This window comes from Cryptomeria japonica, chromosome 6 (assembly GCF_030272615.1).
Source record: "Cryptomeria japonica chromosome 6, Sugi_1.0, whole genome shotgun sequence".
Taxonomy (NCBI): Eukaryota; Viridiplantae; Streptophyta; class Pinopsida; order Cupressales; family Cupressaceae; genus Cryptomeria; species Cryptomeria japonica.
Window position 1 is genome coordinate 156,609,958 of NC_081410.1, and position 19,789 is coordinate 156,629,746.

Sequence of the window (19,789 nt, forward strand, 5' to 3'; positions counted from 1 at the left end):
ATTAAATATTTTCAGTGAGAAGCACTCCATACAAAATTTTGTGGCACAAACAGATTTGAACCATGTGGAGAAAATACATGTAACATTGAGTGGTAGAAGGCATCTTATCAAGAGAAATAGAGCACAAATTAAAGACACTTCCGTCTACAGAGAAGCATTTCACAGCTTGGTTCCAGATAAATTAACCATATAATTTAGTGAATATCCCACGAACCTGGTTCCATATGTACGGAAGAAGACAAATTGTAAACTCAAAAACTGTAGAGTTCAGTAATTCACTGACTATTTAAAGTTTGGAGAATTTAGTTGGATAAATTGATAGAAATTATTATTTGCCAGGATATTTTTATGTTTTGACACATCATATAAGTAAATCTTATCAATATATCTTGGCATTTTAATGGCTTTAAAGATATATGGAATTGGACTATTTCTTTGTTAAAAAGATACTTAAGGACAACTTTCAAAGTGATCATATTTCAGCAAGAATGAAAATTAAAAAAAAAAACCTTTGTTTGTAACAAAAACTCACTGTAGGCTTTGTTGGTTCGAGCCCAAATAATGTAAGCAGTGGTTTTGCAAGATTCTCATCTGTGGAGTCAATAAGCAGAAAAATCATCTACAGACAAAAAAATATATATATCAGTATGGTTTATTTTAAAAGAAAAGTATTTGCTAACATTTTCAAATGAAATAACCAAATAAGAAAAGAAAGAAAGAAAGACTGGATATGGGATCATAATAATCAGAAATCTTGAGTTAGCATTGAACATCATAGTGACTGCTCCAGAGCAACAAACTTAATAAATATGTTTGAATTGAACTACATACCTTAGACTTGTAATTTTTTGCTGCAGCTTGGGAGACTGAAATAATGCTCTCATGGTCATGAGGCTCTGCAAAAATAAGAACCTGACAGAAGGCATAATTTGAATATTGCATCCACTAGAATGAAAGAAAGTATTTGAATGTCGTTGAACAATCAAAGTAGATTAATGTGACTTGAAAGTACAGTATATAAACTAGAACAAAATGGATGATGCAATGCCTTAACTGATGAATATCTTTTAATATTTATATTTTTCATAAAGTCTGATCGTGACCAAGTACATTGGGATACCATAGAAATGTGTGTAATATAATAGATTTAGCACCTAAGAAGTAAAGCATGAAATAATTGCAAAATTTGATTATGGCCACAGCCATAGAGTCACCAAATGCTAACACAGGTGAAAACAAGTATTATGAAGAGTTAGACTCTTTCTCTTGCTTACCATGGTTGTACCCTCACCTTCTCAAATGGAAATCAGATTTCTAGTTTAATAGTATTCAAAAAAGAATATAAAGAAGAACGAAACATGTTCAACATGGTGTATTAATATTTGAAAGATTGGATTAGCAAAAGAAACTATTCTCTCACAGGTTCAGTTAATAGCAACCTCCCTCTGCAGCTACTCTGCTATGTAATGAACTAATGACAGTAACTCACTTCTGAAAACTTGAATCAGTTATAGAATCTTCAACATAAAACAATTCCCTTAACAATAAAAATGCAACTCCATAAAGGATGGAGAGCACCTATATGATCTCCATTAATGAAATCTTATTTATACCCATCACGACCACTATAGCAATCCTTGTGCTTACTAAGTTATAAAGTTATATAAAAGATAAATATCAAGTTAATGATATTAACTCAATATAAATGACATTATAGTACAAGCTTGTTGATCCACCCACAGTAAATCACCATCCCTTTTCTATGGAGGCAACCAATAGACTACACACAAAAGGTATGGACATTTGAACTTTCAGTATCTTTTTGTAATTAGTCAAACTGATACATTTACAAGCTTCTGCCTGTTCAAATAAAGAAAGACGTGCAGGGTAATTGGCTGGTAAACAAAAAAGGCAGCCATTTCAAACTGAGAGTACATGGTAATCCAAAGGGAGAGTTGACCTCCTTTTAACTGAGTTGTGTAAATCATCGTGGAAATCAACAACACCATCAGTGACAAGGTTTTCTTCTAGCTTACCAATGTCAGTTCATTTTTGGAAAACTAAATGCTTTCATCAATTTGTTAAATTCAAAGCATTGTCAGGGAATTAAACTGCTAGAGATGTTATAACTCCTATGGTTAGAAAACAAAAAGGAGTCTACTTACAAAAAGTTCTAAGAATTTTATATGAAAGAATGCATACAGAGACAGCTTTGAGCATCTTACACCCCACTACACAATGAGGTTGTCTAAAGGAGGAACTAGACATCATGGTGATGACCTAAGATACAAGGCACAGCCGATGCATGTCATACAGACATTGGGGTTGGGAAGAAGCAGTTCATACAGCATATATCTCCTAAGAAAAATTTGAAGAAGCCTTACAGAACATTACACCTTAAGAAGCATGGTTCAAACTGAAGTCATAGGCAAAACCATAGTTCGCAAACTCAGACTTGTCTTGAAATTGGTAGACCAAAAATTTCCAACTCAGCAACTCAAAAAATACATAATTTTTTAAAAGAAAACATAACCTTCTTGCAAAATACAGCTACTAATTGAATCAAATGAATTTTGCAGGGGTCTAGGGGCAGGGCCCCTCACAAGGTCCGAGCCAAAATGAAGACCTTCAAAACCACACAGACCTTCAAGGCACACACCATTTTCATAGTTTTCCAAAAAACAAAAAACAGTGTTTTTGGAGCATTTAATCCATATTTTTGACACACGGTACCAGTCAAGAGCTCAGACTCACTGAAAGTCATAAAAAAATCACCACAGAACTCAATGAGTTAACTCTGGAAGAAACCTGACCGTGAAATTTTTTTTGCAAACACTCAGCAACTTGCCAAGTCTATTATTTATGGGCAAAACATCTCCACATCCTTGGTTCTACCACATATGCTATTATTTTAAATAGTAAAAGAACAAAATTGGATGCTAAGAGTAAAAAATACTTGTTTATGGTGTATAGTTGAAGGCTTATAGACTCCTCAATGTGTTAGTAGAAGGCTTATAGAAAGCAATGCTAAAAAGCATACCACATAGAAAAGAGTTTGAGCTCCAATGACCAATAGCCATTACCAAAGTTCTCTGCTTAAATGTTGTCGCATAATCTTAAAATTTAAATCCTATCACTTTAGCTCTCATTTCTCCTAATTAACTGTCTGATTAAAGTTGATTCTTAGCCACATAGGACATAGATCTGTCAACTCATTGTCTTCTATTGATTACAAAAAAAAATTAAACCTCAAAACATATGTTCCATGGACATATCCATTTCTTACCAAATATTACTCAAAAGTCAAATATATTCATTAATCATGAACAACAAAATTCCAAGATCTGTGTACTCATCTCTGCCATCCCCCGCATACCAATGCAACTATTAGTAAAATTCTAGCTTAAACTTCTTATTTTTTTTACCAGTGTTAAGAGAATTTATTTCACCGTCCCTAGTGTGCATCTCCAAAATATGGACACATCGCCAGCACAGTAGATGAGGTAAGTGATGCCCCAAAAGTCAGATAATACTGCAAAATCTCCTAATATCTCAGAAACATCTGCTTTTTCCTCCATAGAATAGAAAAAAACTAAATAGGGATTAGAAACCCCAAAAGTGACATGAAAACCCAGCCTCCCAACTTAAGCACACATGGAAATTTTTTAAATTGGTTTTAAGTCTCCTGGTAACATTGCTCTTGTCTATTGGCTTCAAAAATCGTACTTTTTCAATCACTTACACCAATTACAGCTCCTGTCTGGCCCTACCTAGCTTTATACTTATCCTCAGTCATCTCATTAAACCCAGGTCTGCCCATTCTTTTAAATGGCACCTTGTTGAAAGTATTGTACTTGTGAAATTGAGTTTACATAGAGAAATTCCAAAAATTGTCTTTTGGTTTGCCAATTTATTCCCTAGGAAGATTTTAATTTTTTGCTACTACGATTGTTATAATTGCATTATTTCTTTGCACCTCATCTAGTGGACAGCCTATATTGTTATCTACTCCATTATTCTATATCAAGTTGCAATCAATTGCATTAGATTTCTATTAATATCTATCCTTGACCAGTTTTTCCCTAAGTTTATTGCAGTACATCAAATCTACCTTACATGTCTTCATGTGCAGCTTAACTGCCCCATCACTTATTTGGTCTCATAATAATCTTGCCTTATTTACAAGAAAAAATGTAATCTGTCAATACAGATAATTCCCTAGCTGACGATACATTTCTACTTGTAGCACAAATTTCTACCCTCATTATCCTTGTACATTGAGCAGATTATGCTCTGATTTCCTCTCAGTAGACTTAGCATTTTTTTTATGCCTGAACAGTCGTTGACTCCTTCCATTTTCCTACCCTTTACAATTCTCAAGATATTAGATTATAACTGAAAAAAAAAATGTATCTAGTCAATTCACATGCAAAGGTACTCAATCCATTGTGTCAAATTGTGAAGAGAATTTTAAAGAACCAGGAATCTAGTCAAAACACAAAAACCTTCCACAAGAGAGTATTTCAACAGAAATTATGTATTGCCAAGTACTTAAATACAAACACATAGAGACTCTTGATTAGTTAGCAAGAGTTGCAAAAGTGATAGGTGAATATATCATGTGCACATATCTTGAGACAGAATTATTAGATGGCTTAAGAAAACTGAACATGCTAGAAGATAGACAAATAAACTAGACCTAGGAGAAGACATATCTAGACTAATAATGTAAACACACCAACACCCTACACCCTTGAGTGCAACTTAGGGAAAGAAAAAAAACAAGCAAATCCTTTGATATGGGTCATGATAACTAGACATGATCAAATACCATATAAAATGTTAAAAATGAAGAAAGGAAGACTCAAGATGATCCCCCAAGGAGAACTTTCTTCACCCCAAGCATTGATCATAACTAAAGATAAGAAGGCAATTGTTAAGGCTTATAAGCAAGAGTGAAGATGCTATAAATTTGCTCCTTTATAAGCAAGAGTGCTCCAAGTTGAGAACACCATCCTAGTTGAGTTGATGAATGTAAGTGCATATGGATCTTATTGTGTTTGGTAAAAGAATGCTCCACTGGTTGCAAAAAATGTGAATAGCACTCTATGTTAAAATATTTGATGATATTAAACAATAGAGCGGGAGCTCTATATAAAGAATTTACAAGAGACGATGTTTCTAAAAGAAACAATCGTAAACCAAAGCAGAAAATAGAAACTAACTAAAGACGACTAAGATGACCATTAAAGAAACATTACAATATTCTAATACCCTCCCTTAACAGTCATCGTTCTAACTACCTAGAGAAAAACAAAGAAGGCTGCCCCCTTCTTCTCAGAATGTTCTGCAACATGAGTCTGCCACTAACACTGTCGCGGAGATGAGCCTGCCACTGACCCTCCCAGAATCTGGATAACACAAATCATCCACAAACTTTTGCAGATGAGCATAACGCCCCAAAATAGACTGCAAGAAGCCATGATTTTTTTGAAAAAAATCGCCAAACCCAGAAATTGAAGATTACAAAGCATCGTTTTTACGGAAAAAAAAGGTAAAAACCCTAAGACAGGAACACCTATACCCATGATTTTTGAGGATAAAATCAGGGAAAACCCAACATGAATTTTGAGGCAAAAATCGAAAAAACCCTTACAATAATTAGTGGTGAGAAAATTACAAACCTTACAGAATAATTTTTAAGGTAGAAATTATAAACCAAACAGAATAATTTTTTTACAATAAAAATTATTAAAACCCTCCCAAAAAAATTTTAAGGGAAAAAAAAATTAAAACCCATCAGAAAATTTTTAAGGGAAAAAAAATTTAATAAAACCCATCAAAACATCTCTAGGCAACCAAACAAAGAGGCAGATTGCATGCCCTAGTCGCATTGTTGCAAGGAGATGAAGACATCAAACAAGGCCCGACACCACGAAGCCCTAGACCAGAAGTACAGAGGATCTGAAACCCTAGGTCGCAAGATGCAGAATACAAATGCTAGTTGCAGATCTGAAACACTACAGTCATGAACAGAAACCAGAAATCCGTGGGCACGAAAAAAACAAAAGAAAACCTCCAAGATCTTCAAACGCAGCACCCAAACTACCCATGAACACAGGTCCACTAACCCACAAGAATTTCGTATAATAGCTCCAAAAGAGCCCACTAAATTCTGCAAAGATTTCAACAAAACCTCCAATGATTTATAAAAAATCAAAAAAAAAAATTCTGGAAAAAAAATTCCAAATAAGAAGAGAGGTTACAATTTTTTTCTCAAAAAATTCGCCAAATTTTATGAAATCCAATTGGCCCACTCTGATACCATGTTAAAGTATTCGATTATATTAAACAATAGAGCAAGAGCTCTATATAAAGAATTTACAAGAGACGATGTTTCTAAAAGAAACAATCGTAAACCAAAGCTAAAAATAGAAACTAACTAAAGACGACTAAGATGACCATTAAAGAAACATTACAATATTCTAATACTCTGGTTATCAGTTTATCACACCAAAGAGTAGTGGGACGATCTTAAAGAAACCCAACTTCTATCATCAATGGATGAACCTACAAAACCTCCTTGCTAGCTAGAATTGTACCACAATACTCAGCCTTTGTAGATGAGGATGCAATAGAAAATTGATTTTTGCAAGACTGTGCAATAGGCCTAGAGCCAAGGCAAGAGACAAAAGTCACCGACCGAATCTATGTGAATCCCACAATCTAAGAAGCTCTTGATGTTTAATAAATGCTTAAGTGTAAAGTGCCCCAAGTATACCTCAAAATATGCTTGGCTACCTTCCAGTGACTTTCATAAGGATCCTAAGAGAACTGAGACAAGACCAACTCAAAAGAAATATCAAGACAACTATGTGTCAAATACAAAAGGCTATAGACCAACTACTAATACAATGTACAATCAATTCTAAGTGTAGTGCAACTAGCAAACAATGTGACACCTAATTGAAAAGGTGTGCACAGATTTATAATCAGCTCTTTTGATAAATGGGGAACTAGTGCAAGGTTCCTAAATCCATCATGTCAAATTGCTCCCTCAATGTGTGTTGAACACTCTAAATCATGTAAGAGGAACTAATTGTGAGAATCAACTCATTAACATGGAGAACAAAGTATCAAATGAAATAAAATGAACCAAAAACTTGAAGATTCAAAATGTTATTTCAATATATTTCTATGATTTTCATTACCATCTTCAACACACACTACCAGATTAAACATAAAATTTATATTAAACACAAGTGCAATGGTAGTTGACACTTCCCTTAATACCATGCAGATGCACTCAATCTTATGAAGAAAAAAGGCAGTAAGTTTGAATTTGTTCTTGTAAGTACTATGCTATAAGCTACCTTAAAAAAATTATAGCTAAATTTAGTTTCAACTCTGCAATAAAAATTGCAAGGGGAGGCTGATAGTACATCTCCTATAGTTAAATTAGTACCACTGACTACTACAAGATTGTCTGTTACCAAACAAAATAAATAATCTAACCATGTTTCCTTCTGATAGGGAAGGTTATTGTTTCAACTTTCAACCATATGGACTCAACATCAAGTTTGTGTGACACAGTTGTAGTTCTGGGGATATACATTATGGGGTAAAAATATTAAAATACCAAAAGTCAATCCACCTATTGAAGAAAATGGCAAACACAACCAATCTGACTTATCCAGAAGTCAAACATGAGCCTTTGAGAGTGATAATCATTTTAAGCTTAGGTTGTACAAACCACTATGATAATTTATCCAGGATCTTCTTTTTAATTCTTAAGTTGCATATTGCAACAACCCATATTTCCTGTTATAACCTTAACGTCCATGGAAACAAGTTGTATCCAAACACTCAAATAATTGCATGCATGCTGAATTTAGAATATACGGTAACTTCACCAAATTCACCAAAACTGGCATGTAATCCAAACAAGAAATAAAGTTTAAGGATATGATGGAAATCGAAACCCGAAAAAAATCATTCTCATTTAGCTTTTCTTCTTCCTCACTGATTAATTTATGTTCTGTTTTTAAATATATCTGTGTGTGTGGAGGGAGAAAAAGCGACCTGAAGTTTGATAGGACTTGAAAGGACCCTTGCAGAATTATGTGCGTTTACTCTGGTAATCAATGGATGCTTGTTGAGCTCAACAAACTGAAGTATATTTTCCTTTTTGAATTCTCCCTCTGCAATGCAAACCTAAAATCAAATTTCTAAGAAATGGAAAATATTTATTATTTTCTAAGAATTTTCGAAGGAAAAAACAAACATGATTTCAATCACACAAAGTATTAGCATTCTCATTTTCTGAGCATGTTATTATTGGTACATATTCCAAAGAATTCGGGAAACACATCCAACAAAGTTCATTTAAAGTGGCTCATAAATTTGCCAAGAAAGAGTCAAATCAAATAGCACCCAAGATAAAATAAAGGAGGTTGCAACTGTGGAAATAGTGTGCACTGTGAAACATATTTGAATTTACCTTAAGGATGCAGGCATGTCACACACATACAAAGAAGGGGTTCTCTTACCATATAGTATGTGATTCAATGTAATATGTGTTCAACGGTTTGACATTTTTCAATTTAACGATCTTTTAAGGGATTGTGTGAGGGAAAATGTGCAAGCTAAACTAAACGATTGAAATAACGAAGAAAACAATCAAACAAGCCATTAAACTCAAACACCTCAAGATTAGAATGATAAAACTAAAACAGAAAACAAAGCGATAAACAAAACAAACCACAATTCTCGTTTTAATTTGATTATTCCCGGATTGGATGTGTGCTCATAACGTCAACGGATGTTCGATTATGCTCCATGATGGCAAATACAAATGCGAAGATGATTGGTGAAATATGCGATGTGATGTGAGTAGCGATTTTAGTAGACTAACAGTGTGATAGTATGAAGGTTGATGAAATGGTCTAAAAATAGAGGGATTAAATAGGCAAGATGAGGAAGGGAAGAGGAGGTGAAGAGGAGACACTTGTCCTCAAAAGGGACAAGTGGCTCAACTAGGAAGGAAAGGAGTGACATGTGTAGGGACACATGTCCATTTTGGTAAAAGCCACCCAAAATAGGATATTTTCCCCAAAACTAGGAAAGTTGGTTAGGATGTGCACATATGGAGGTTAGGAGGGATAGGATAGGGTTGGTTGGGTTAGTGGAGGTTTGGATGGATAGGGTAGGTTAGAACCCTAGGGTTAGGACAAGGGTTAGGTGGGGGGTTAAAAGTAGGAGCCATGTGCTCAAATAGGATTTGATTTTAATTAATTAATACATGGTCTTTGGAAGAATGGAATTCGATTAATTAAAATAATTAATCAAAAGGGAGGAAAGGGGATTAATTCAAAGGATTGGAAGGGGAGAGTTAATTAATTGGATTAATTAATTCAAAGGATGGGCTTAATTAATTAAGATATTTTAATTAATTAAATAGATAAAGGAAATAAATTTGACTAAATTAATTAGCCAAATTTAAGTGTCTACAGGGATGACATCATACTTCTGCCAGCAATTTAACCATAAGAAATGCAGGGCACATATATGTACGATATCCCAGTTAGTTAGGTTGTTAAATGTAATAAGATCAGTTTCATGTATCCAAATTCTCAAAAACATCAGGCAGTTCAAAACACAAGGGCTAACCCAAACTTGCCCCAAATTGGATGAGATAGCATTGCTGCAGATAATGGTGCAATAATGAAGAGAAAGTACATGTACTTTATGCAGCTTCACGAGTCCTGAAGTCAAGATGTGCCAAATGGGGATGCCTATTGAGGGAAACATTGTAACATATCAACAGTACCAATTGACTCGCATATGTAGCATTGTATGTCTGCACTGAAAAATTAATTGCTCAGATAATTGAATTTAATTTATTCGTGAATATACAACGTATGTATAGAGGTTTACAAGACAGTGTTCTAAAAGGAACAAACCGTTTAACTGAAGCTAAATATGCTTAAAAAGCTAAAAAGCTAACTACGCCTTCTAATAAAAGAAGCAGTAGTTACACTAAACGACTAAAAAAGACAACTAAGATATTCTAGGTACCGCCTCCACGAATTTTTATTAAAAAAATCGCCAAATTCTATAAAACCCCGTTGACTCGCTCTGATACCATGAAAAATTAATTGCTCAAATAATCAAATTTAATTTATTCATGAATATATAGAGGTTTACAAGATGGTGTTCTAAAAAGAACAAACCATTTAACTGAAGCTAAAAAGCTAAATATGCTTGAAAAGCTAAAAAGCTAACTACGCCTTCTAATAAAAGAAACAGTAGTTACACTAAACAAACTAAAAAAGACAAAGACGACAACTAAGATGACCTTATAGAATAAATATAATATTATTTTAATATGCACCATTCTCATGATAGTTTCCCAAGAGGCATCCATCTTTATAATTATTCCCAAACTTCTAGATTGAACCAAGATATGATTGCCTTTTGTGCAAGAATAATGCCATCTGATTTTTAAAACTTTTGCACTTCAACAAATCTACATTGGTTTGCTTATCATGTAAGGTAGGAAAAGCTGAAGATATCCAGCTATATTTTGAAAATAATTCTAGTGTAGTGTTGCATACTGTTATTGGCCTGAAGTGCTATGGACTTTCAGAATTCTCTTTCATAAAAATGAGGACAATGTTAGTTGGATTAATTTCTAATTCAATAACATTTAGTAGATGCCTTGAATCCTCTCTCTAAATATTTAACCAAATGCCTGTTATAATACATTGTGCTTGTTAAAGATGACTTGTCATTCTGATCAATGAAAAATTTGCAGATGATATGTTCTAGACTCTGTTTAAAAGCTTGCTGACTGCTGAGAACTTATGAATCAATGAGACCTGGCAAGTTGCTCACCCAAAAACTCATGAGCAAATTTTTGGCAAGTACTCACCAAGTATTTACCAAAACTTGGCAAGGTGAAACTCAGTTGCTAAAAATAAATATAATCTATCAACTGTTAAGAAAATATCTTTTAATTCACCATTTTCATTTAAGCTTCCAACCTTTGGGTGTATTGAGCAGATTATGATCATTTGAAGGTGCATTTGTGTGATTTGATGAGAGGATTGATCAATTTTAAAAAGATTTTCAACTACAATTGAAAAATGGCATGCACCATGAAGGTCCATGGGGTTCCGAAGGCCTTAATTTGGGCTTTATGGCAGGGATTCAACCCTTCAACCTCGCCCTATATCACAATAGGATATTTGACAGAAGCACTACTCCGAAACCCCACAAGGGGCTCTACCCCCTAACCCTGGCAAGAGGCTCTGCTCCTCAAGCCCACTGGGGAGCTGCCACCCTCAGACCCCCACTCTAGTTTTAGAGAACAAAAATAAAATTGTTTTGGGACCGTATTTTCTACAAATAAAATTTGATAAATATTAATATGGATATGTAATTTATAACCATATGCCACTATAATTTGAATTAAACTTGTTTTTTGATCTATAGATGAAGGAAAAAATACATAAGAACATTGTAGATTCAGTCTAATATTTTAAATCATTTTCTCAAAGATTATTTTACAAATTTATATGTTTTTTATGTTTGGAAAATTTCTCAACTTTTTCCCGAGTCCAAGATTTTAGACCTGCCAAGTTTTTATCAATTCCAAGTTTTTGACCTATAGTCCTAACCATGTCCTTAATCTCTTTGGATCTTCCCGTCAAGGAATTCTAGCTAAATCGATGTTCCCTTTTTAGCAGTTCTTTTACCAATTAATACCCAAATCATGCATGATTTCTGCCCCCAGTAATTTTCCTTCAAATAAACTTGCTTTCCTCACTCCAAAGTTGAGATGTTCTTGCCTAAACAATTAGTTTGGTACCCTGTGCTAATTCAACTCAGGCTTCTTCCTTGTTTCAAAAGATGTTTAGAAAACAACAATTCAACTTTGGGGCAACAAGCTACATTTGAAAGCCTTTGGTGGTATCATCTTCAGCCAGCCACTTTCCCATTAGAGAATAGAAATTTGTCTCATAACTACATGTTCTCAAACATAAATGAAGGTTAAATGGAGGTAGATCAATTTCCACTGTGAAAACCATTGGCCAGTGGTACAAAACCATGTAGCTTATGAAGATTACAGACAAAAGTGTCTGAGTCCCAAAGGCATCTGTCCATCATCTTAGAAATAAACTGATTAATTGTTCTTCTATAACAGGTCAGGTAATATGCCTCCTTGTATGTATATAAGAATGAACTTGACAGTTGAAATTAATTCTGCAAATAAGTTTGTTTGTCAGGGACTATGTGTAAGACATTTCTTCTCATTTTCAAAAACAATTGCATTAAATCCAATATAAAAATAAGAGGAATGATTCCCAGCTTAATTTCCACCGAGTAGAGGACGAGGATGTTTATATCATACTTCTATACTCTCCAAAGCTATGAAAGACATCAACATAATGTACATGGTTAGATGCTAGTTAAAACTATTAGTTGTTATTAAAGTGTACATTGTTGTGTACATGGATGTGGCTATGTAAGTAGTTGAGGTATCTTGTAGTTTTGACAAAGTAGCCTACTGTCATTCACAATAGTTTGCCTATGGACTATACTGTACATTGAGTATACTGCTACCTATAAGCTCTTTCCTTTCTTATAATTATCTGTACTCATTGGTGCTCCTGGGCCAGTCTAACATGGTACCAACACCAGATTGGGAGCCCCAAGCAAAAAAGTATGAAGGGGAATGAGGATAGGAGTACTAGAAGAATAGCCCATACCTTTGACCACAAATGGATCAATAGCTCAAGGATAGACCACCCCAAAAAGCTAAGGAGAGATCCAAGGATTGAGTCCTAGCTGGTAGAGAGATAAATATGGAACTGATTTATTAAAAATAATTTGCATAGACAAGCATAATTGATAGGAGATGGGATGGACAGATGCACACTCCTCTCTATGCGCGGGATACTTTCTCAATCCATCGTTATTCTAAAAGACTCCATTCATGGAAATTGATGTTGAGACAAACAAGGCTTCTTCAAGTGCATGGACAACATGTTTCCAGATCAAGATAAATTTAATGCAGCTATGTCAGAGTTGGAAATGTACAAGCAAGCTAAGGGTTTTCTCTCTTCTAGGGCAGCCATGGAAGGCAAAAAGACCTTCCAACCAGGTAGACTATAAACTTTTGACAGTCTCTTTATTTTGCCAACGTGGTCATTAAATTTGTTACGATTTTAAGATATTCTAACAATATCATCTCCATATAATGTGTTTTTCAGCTCAATGGTGGGCTTGTTTTGATGACGAATTACCAAATTTTAGGTGGATGGTGGTGCGCATTTTGTCCCAACCATGCAGCTCATCTGCTTGTGAGCGTAATTGGAGTGTTTTTTAACACATACATTCTAAGAAATGCAACCACCTATCATAACAATGGATGAATGATTGGTGTTTGTTCACCACAACTTCCGATTGAAGCTAAAGAAAGCTCCAAGTAAGAAAACTAAAATATACTTGCAATTAGTTTTAAATTTATTCATTGTGTTTCTCACTTGTAAGGTAAAGACTAATTTATACATGGGTTTTTAAAACAAGAACTATTGAGGAAGACTAGCCAATTGACCTTGACGAGATACATCCAAAGTCTGAGTGGATTTATAATGTCCCCATTCGGGATTCACCTTGATTTAGACCTGAAACAACATTTCTAACTTAAAGTGAGAATTGTAATACATTTACAAATATAATTTCATTAATTTTGAAGACGTTTTTCTATAATATTTAACTTTAATGCTAAGAATAGTTTTGGAAGAAAGAACTTATCTTGATAAGTTTCCCAACATGCCCTCTAAACCATGTGTTGACTCTTGTTGTTGATCATGTTTTACTGCAGCTTTTATCCGATTGATATCTCACAATTAGTGGAGAATGGGTAAAAAACACAAATAATTTTCCCAAACATAAATCTTCAATCTTCAACATGTTGTTGACTCCTCTTAGACCATCATTGACCTTTTGGTAATGTTAATTGTTCAAATCACAATCAGTAATCTACAAGGCTTAGGTGAGGCTGAAATAAAAACCACAACCAATATTCCAAAGTCTTCCAAGTGGGTCCCATTCCCTTTAGTGGAGCTGCTGCTAAAAACACAACAATAATGGTGAAATCTCCAAAACCTTTTCTAATTGCTGCAAACACTGTTTTAGGATTCTTTTATTATAAGAATCTAAATAATTATTGTGTGGGGCCCACAAAGCACTTTGACAAGCTTAATACTGATAAATCTGAATTTTCTATTGAAATTCCCCTACTATAATTCTGATATCTATGTCAGGTCAGATGGTATTCCTCCCACGTGGTATAGGCCATCATTTTGCTCCCTCGCAATCAAAAGTGTTGTCTCTAATTTAAACTTATGTGCTGGCAGTCGGTAAGCCAAGTGGATCAATGCTGACCAGAGCAGATCCAATTAAGGAATTAAAAGTAAACAAGTTTCTAAGTTCCATATTCATATATCCTTGCAACCTATAAATGCCAAATGGCAAATGCTCAATTTGAGCAGATCCAGAAATGGATATAAGAAATAAACTATACTATATTCGATGCTTTTCCAAACAGATGGGATGTCTTTATATATGGTGGGAAAGAATGCTCCAAGAGACACGTATCTTGTCTCTTGGCAATCGTTGATTATTGCCCCCTTAATTCGTTGCCTTGTCCATCTTTAATCGCACCTTTTCATAACTTATTGTTAATTTCCTCCAAATCGCTACTGTTTGTTCCTTTATGATAATCGCTTATTATCATTGGCTATGGGATTTAAGATAAATATAATTCCTTTGACCTTTGAATTCTTTATTTGCTGGCGGTAGTAATTTATTCCATAACCAAATCGGGTCTGTGACTCTGTACACATATTATGATCGCTGTCTTCGTTGTCATTAACAAGTTTTATCAAATCCCTTGTTTATCGATTATTATCAATGTCATTAATCTCTTCACATGTATATGTCTTAGTCTGACTATTTACCACTCACCGATCTGCCCACCATATCCTCAAAGTTTAATAGTCTCTATCCATTGTCAATTCTAATGATGCTATATTCATTCTGATCGGATGCTTATCAGCCTTGAGTATTTGGCACATACATAAATTATTACTTAGTTACTTTATTTCATCTTTGTCGATCCTCCTCATGCATCGATATTATAACTCGATATGGTCAAAAGATATTGGATCGATATGCTGATAAGGATATTGTTCTGATTATCATCATGCTGACTGTTGTTATATCCATTCAGATTGAACGTTGAGTATTGCATAGTTTTGAGTCACGCTCTGATCTTCTTCGATATATATATAATCTTTTAGATGAAGAGAGATTGACCTCAACCGTATAGTCACTGCTTCAATATGTATTCTCTCCATGTTGACTTGGTGAATATGCATCTATATTGGTTATGTTGATTGTATTTGATCAATGTATGGTTATGATCTTGTATGAGCAGGATAGTTGTTTAACAAGGTCATCATGATGAGAATTTGGATGCTTGCAAGTCTTTATGCTTTGATGGATGGATAATATATCAATCTCTTACTTGTCTTAATCCTTATGGGAATAAGATGATCTCCTCAATGTGTACTACTTTACAAAAAATATACAACCTGTTTGTTGTTTTCTAGTTCAAAGATGGGGACATGACAGGATTGCTGCTGATGATGATGTTAGTTCGCTTGAGCCTAAGGATTTTGAGATCATGGGGATGGCCAACATGGATCCTGAATGGATTGAATGAATTGGGACAAACTTCATCATCAGGGCCTACTGCCCTCTAGCATGTTATTGGCTACATTTATTTTTTGGAACTTTGTACTTAGTTTATAGGTTGACTTTGTACAAAGTCACAAACTATATTGTTATTGACATTTTGACAACTATCAGCATCCAATTATGCTCTCTATTTTATTTGCTTACAATATCTCTATGCTATGGAAATGCCCTTAAATATAAAAAAAAGTAGTTTTTGATTGCTTTTTTTGCAATTTTTTACGTTTTTTTGTAAATTTGATTTTTTCAAAAACAATTTATACTTTGGTTTTGCTGATTAATTCCCCAAACGATTAATGCTGCTTTGGTTTGATCTATGGTGAAGCCAAGTAATCTCAAGTCACAGGAAGTTTATCCTTATACTATGATATATTACAAGGTGCTTACTAGTCATGTAGCAGTCAAAACTGACCACAAGGGATTTGAACCCTGATCTTCAGTGGAAGGTATGCCAATAGGTTCAAAGGACCCATCTATAGAGGCCTTTCCTATGAAGTGCTTGCAAAATTCAGTAAAGATGATCAACTGTTGTTTTTGCGGATAAGAGCACACACGGATTTGCTATATCCATCAGTAATGATTTACACATTTGAAGAACCATGCAACCCTCTACCTAGAGTTCCTGTTAGTTTCAAGTATTTTGTCTTAATATAAGCTTGCATTACAAGATATGTTAGCAGGTGTGAACAAGTCCTAGATGCTGCACGAGCAAGTTTTCAAGAAATTATGGGAATCATGCCCAAGATTGTCTCATACATATAGTCAAAAGTGAAGTTTAAAGATACAAGACAAACAATATGGTGCTTGCTTGAAGAGGGAGTATGCGTTTAAGTGGACTTTGAGGTCTGTGCATATTTGAGAGCTTTTCAAACATAAAAATTAAAAAGGTGGAGAAAGGAACATCCAAGATAAAATTCAGCAAACAAGATGAATCAACCAAAACATAGAGAAATTTTAAAACAAAGGGGAGATTCAATGATCACATATCAAGCGTCACCTAATTTCAGACAATATAGAACAAGCAGAGTAGATTTAAGACAAGGTATAAAATTCATATACACAAAATTATTTTTCATCGCTGAAGAAGGTGTTTTCTGATGATTGTCTATCATAAGCTGAATTTTTTTTAACTTACGTCATTGGTCAGGCCTGACTTTAGTTAATATCACAATTATCGTTGGCTTGAAAGTGATTGCTCCAAGACAAACATTTCCATATTTAACAGATATCACTTACATATTTAATAAAGTCTGAGGATGGCAAATTAAAGGAGGAAAAAGATAGGATTTCAATACAGCCATATACAAAAGAAAAATGAAAGCATGGTCATTAATGCAAGGCAAACGAAAGCTCACCTCATACAACCTTAGATTGATTATGAATCTAATATGATATAAGAATGGAAAGTTGGAGGGAAAAATATAAGGTTCAACATATACATTAAGAATGTCTCCTCCAAGTATCTATATCTGTTACAATGGTAATTGCTTGATTTTATTGAAAGAATGAAATGTACATATAGGCAATTACATTGTCAATGTTTCCTATAGAAACAATCGATAACTGAAGACTAAATTAGAAAGAATCTAATCTACCTAAATATACATTATTGACCATTAAATAATAAGATATGCCAATATTATTCTCAGTGTTTCAAGACTCGTGGACTCGCCACGGACTCGCAAGTCCATGGGAGCCATGAGTCGACTCGCCAAGGACTCGTGAGGCGAGTCCTGGCGAGTCCATATGAAAGACTCGCGAGTCTTTCACAAGGACTCACGCGAGTCTTTTGCTCGGACTCGCGAGTCTTTCATATGGACTCGCGCAGCCCAGTTTACACGCCATATAACCAATAAAACTCAGTTTTATTTTATTTTTTCACCTCATTTGGCATTTTTGATTGGTTATAGCAGGTTTGTAGGGTTTGAAGGAGGAGAGGGAAGAAGATAAAATCAGCATAAGAGATCTAGGTAAGAATTTTTCTCTTCTTTTTTTTCATTTGAATCATTTCCATGTTTTGAAAATCCAAAAAATCTTGAAAAACAAGGGGATATGCTGCCAAAAAAATTTCTATTTCCTTTCCTAAGTTATTTCTTCATATTTTTTCTTGTTTTTGAATGCTATTTTTCCCAAATGATTCATTGTCATTTTTTTTGTTGATTTTCCATCAAACCCTGCTGATTTTTTTTTTTTTCATGTTAAATCAGCAATGGCAAGTTCAACTCCAAGGGCAACCCCAAGGTCGGGAAGACAAACAGATAAAGCATGGAAATATGGAATTCCAGGAAGCAAAAAGGGGGAGGTCACTTGCACCGAATGTACAAAATGGACGAGGGGTGGAATCAATAGATTAAAATACCACCTTGCACAAATACCTGGATATGGTGTGGAGGCATGCCCCAGATCAACTCCTGAGATTATTAGAGAGATGAAGGCCATTCTTGCTGAGAATGATATGCAAAAGGAAGAAAGGCAAAAAACAAAAGAAGCCATGGCAGCTGCAATGAATCCCACATTGTCCACTTCGGGTCCTATTGGTCACACTCGTGATCGTCAGTCACTTTCATCTTTTGGTGACAATGAGGGTGAGGCTAGTGGCACTCCTATTAGATCAGACCCTAATTTTTTTGTACCACGCAATGTTCCAGGTGCACAACCTTCACTTGAAGGTACAAGATGGAATAGAGAGAAGCATGAACAAGCAAGGATAGCAGCTTCAAACTTTTGGTTTTACAATAATCTATCTTTCAATGCAGCAAACAATGTGTATTGGGAAGGTTTGGTTAATGCATTAACAGTTGTGGGTAAGGGGTTTAAGGCCCCAACAGGTCATGACTTCAGTGGACCATTGCTAAAGAAAGCTGTAAAAAATACACAAGTTGTGGTTGATGATCAAAAAAGGTATTGGAAGAGAAAAGGATGCAGCATTTTATCTGATGGATGGACAAATGGACGGAATAGGACTCTTCTCAACTTCTTGGTGGCTTCAACTGGTGCAATCGTATTCCTAAAGTCTATTGATGCCTCAAATGAAATAAAAAATGCAAAGACTTTGTGTAATCTGTTGGATGGGGTGGTTCAAGAAGTTGGAGTTGAGAATGTTGTCCAGATTATCATGGACAAAGCAGTTGCATATGTATCTGCAAGTAGGATGCTTATGGAGAGGCATTCTACGATTACATGGAGTCCTTGTGCTGCACATTGCTTAGACTTGATGCTAGAGGACATTGGGAAGATTGGATGGGTGAAAAAGGTGGTTGAAGATGCAAGAAGTGTCACCAAATCCATCTACAACCATACTTGGGTGCTTGCTTTGATGAGAAAACACACAAATGGCAAGGACCTTCTGTGACTTGGAGTGACACGATTTGCTAGCCACTTCATCACTTTGCAGAGCATTCTTAGTGACATTCCTCATCTTAAGCAGATGTTTGTGTCTGATGCTTGGTTGGGGTCTGCATATTCCAAAAGACCTGAAGCAGAGAAGATTGTGAGCATTGTTTTTGATGAAGGGTTCACCAAAAGTGGAGAGGAGTTGACTGCGGTAAGTAACAAACACAAAAGTAAACTTTATACAACCTTGTCTATTTGCTGATTTTGATTTTTAGAGGTTAATTTTGTACTAATTTAAAATTTGTTTTCATTTTTTTAGGTGACAGAACCTTTGGTAAGGGTTCTTCATATGGTGGATGGAGAGGGCATGCCAATGGGTTTCATTTATGAGGCCATGGATAGGGCCAAAGAGGCCATTTCACATTACTATTGTGGAAATACAAGAAAATGTGAAATCCTTTGGCACGTCATTGATCGTAGGTGGACAAACCAACTCCACCAACCAATACATGCCTTCGCCTACTTTTTGAGCCCGAAATTCTACTTCTCTGATTCATTTAGGGCTGATGAAGAGGTCATGGCAGGTGTTATTGCATGCATTGATAACATGGCACCTGATCCTGAGTTG

The 19,789-nt window shown here is 35.0% G+C and overlaps 1 protein-coding gene across 1 annotated transcript in view; it reads right to left on the minus strand.

The window, feature by feature from the left end:
- LOC131035122 (protein disulfide isomerase-like 1-5) overlaps window positions 1-19,789 on the minus strand; it is a 68,903-nt gene that overhangs the window by 21,237 nt on the left and 27,877 nt on the right. The window contains exons 4-6 of the mRNA XM_057966764.2: window positions 8,083-8,201; window positions 832-912; window positions 533-619 (exon numbers count right to left, since the gene is read on the minus strand). Of these exons, the coding sequence (XP_057822747.2) occupies window positions 533-619; window positions 832-912; window positions 8,083-8,201 (287 nt within the window). The remainder of the gene's footprint in view (window positions 1-532; window positions 620-831; window positions 913-8,082; window positions 8,202-19,789) is intronic.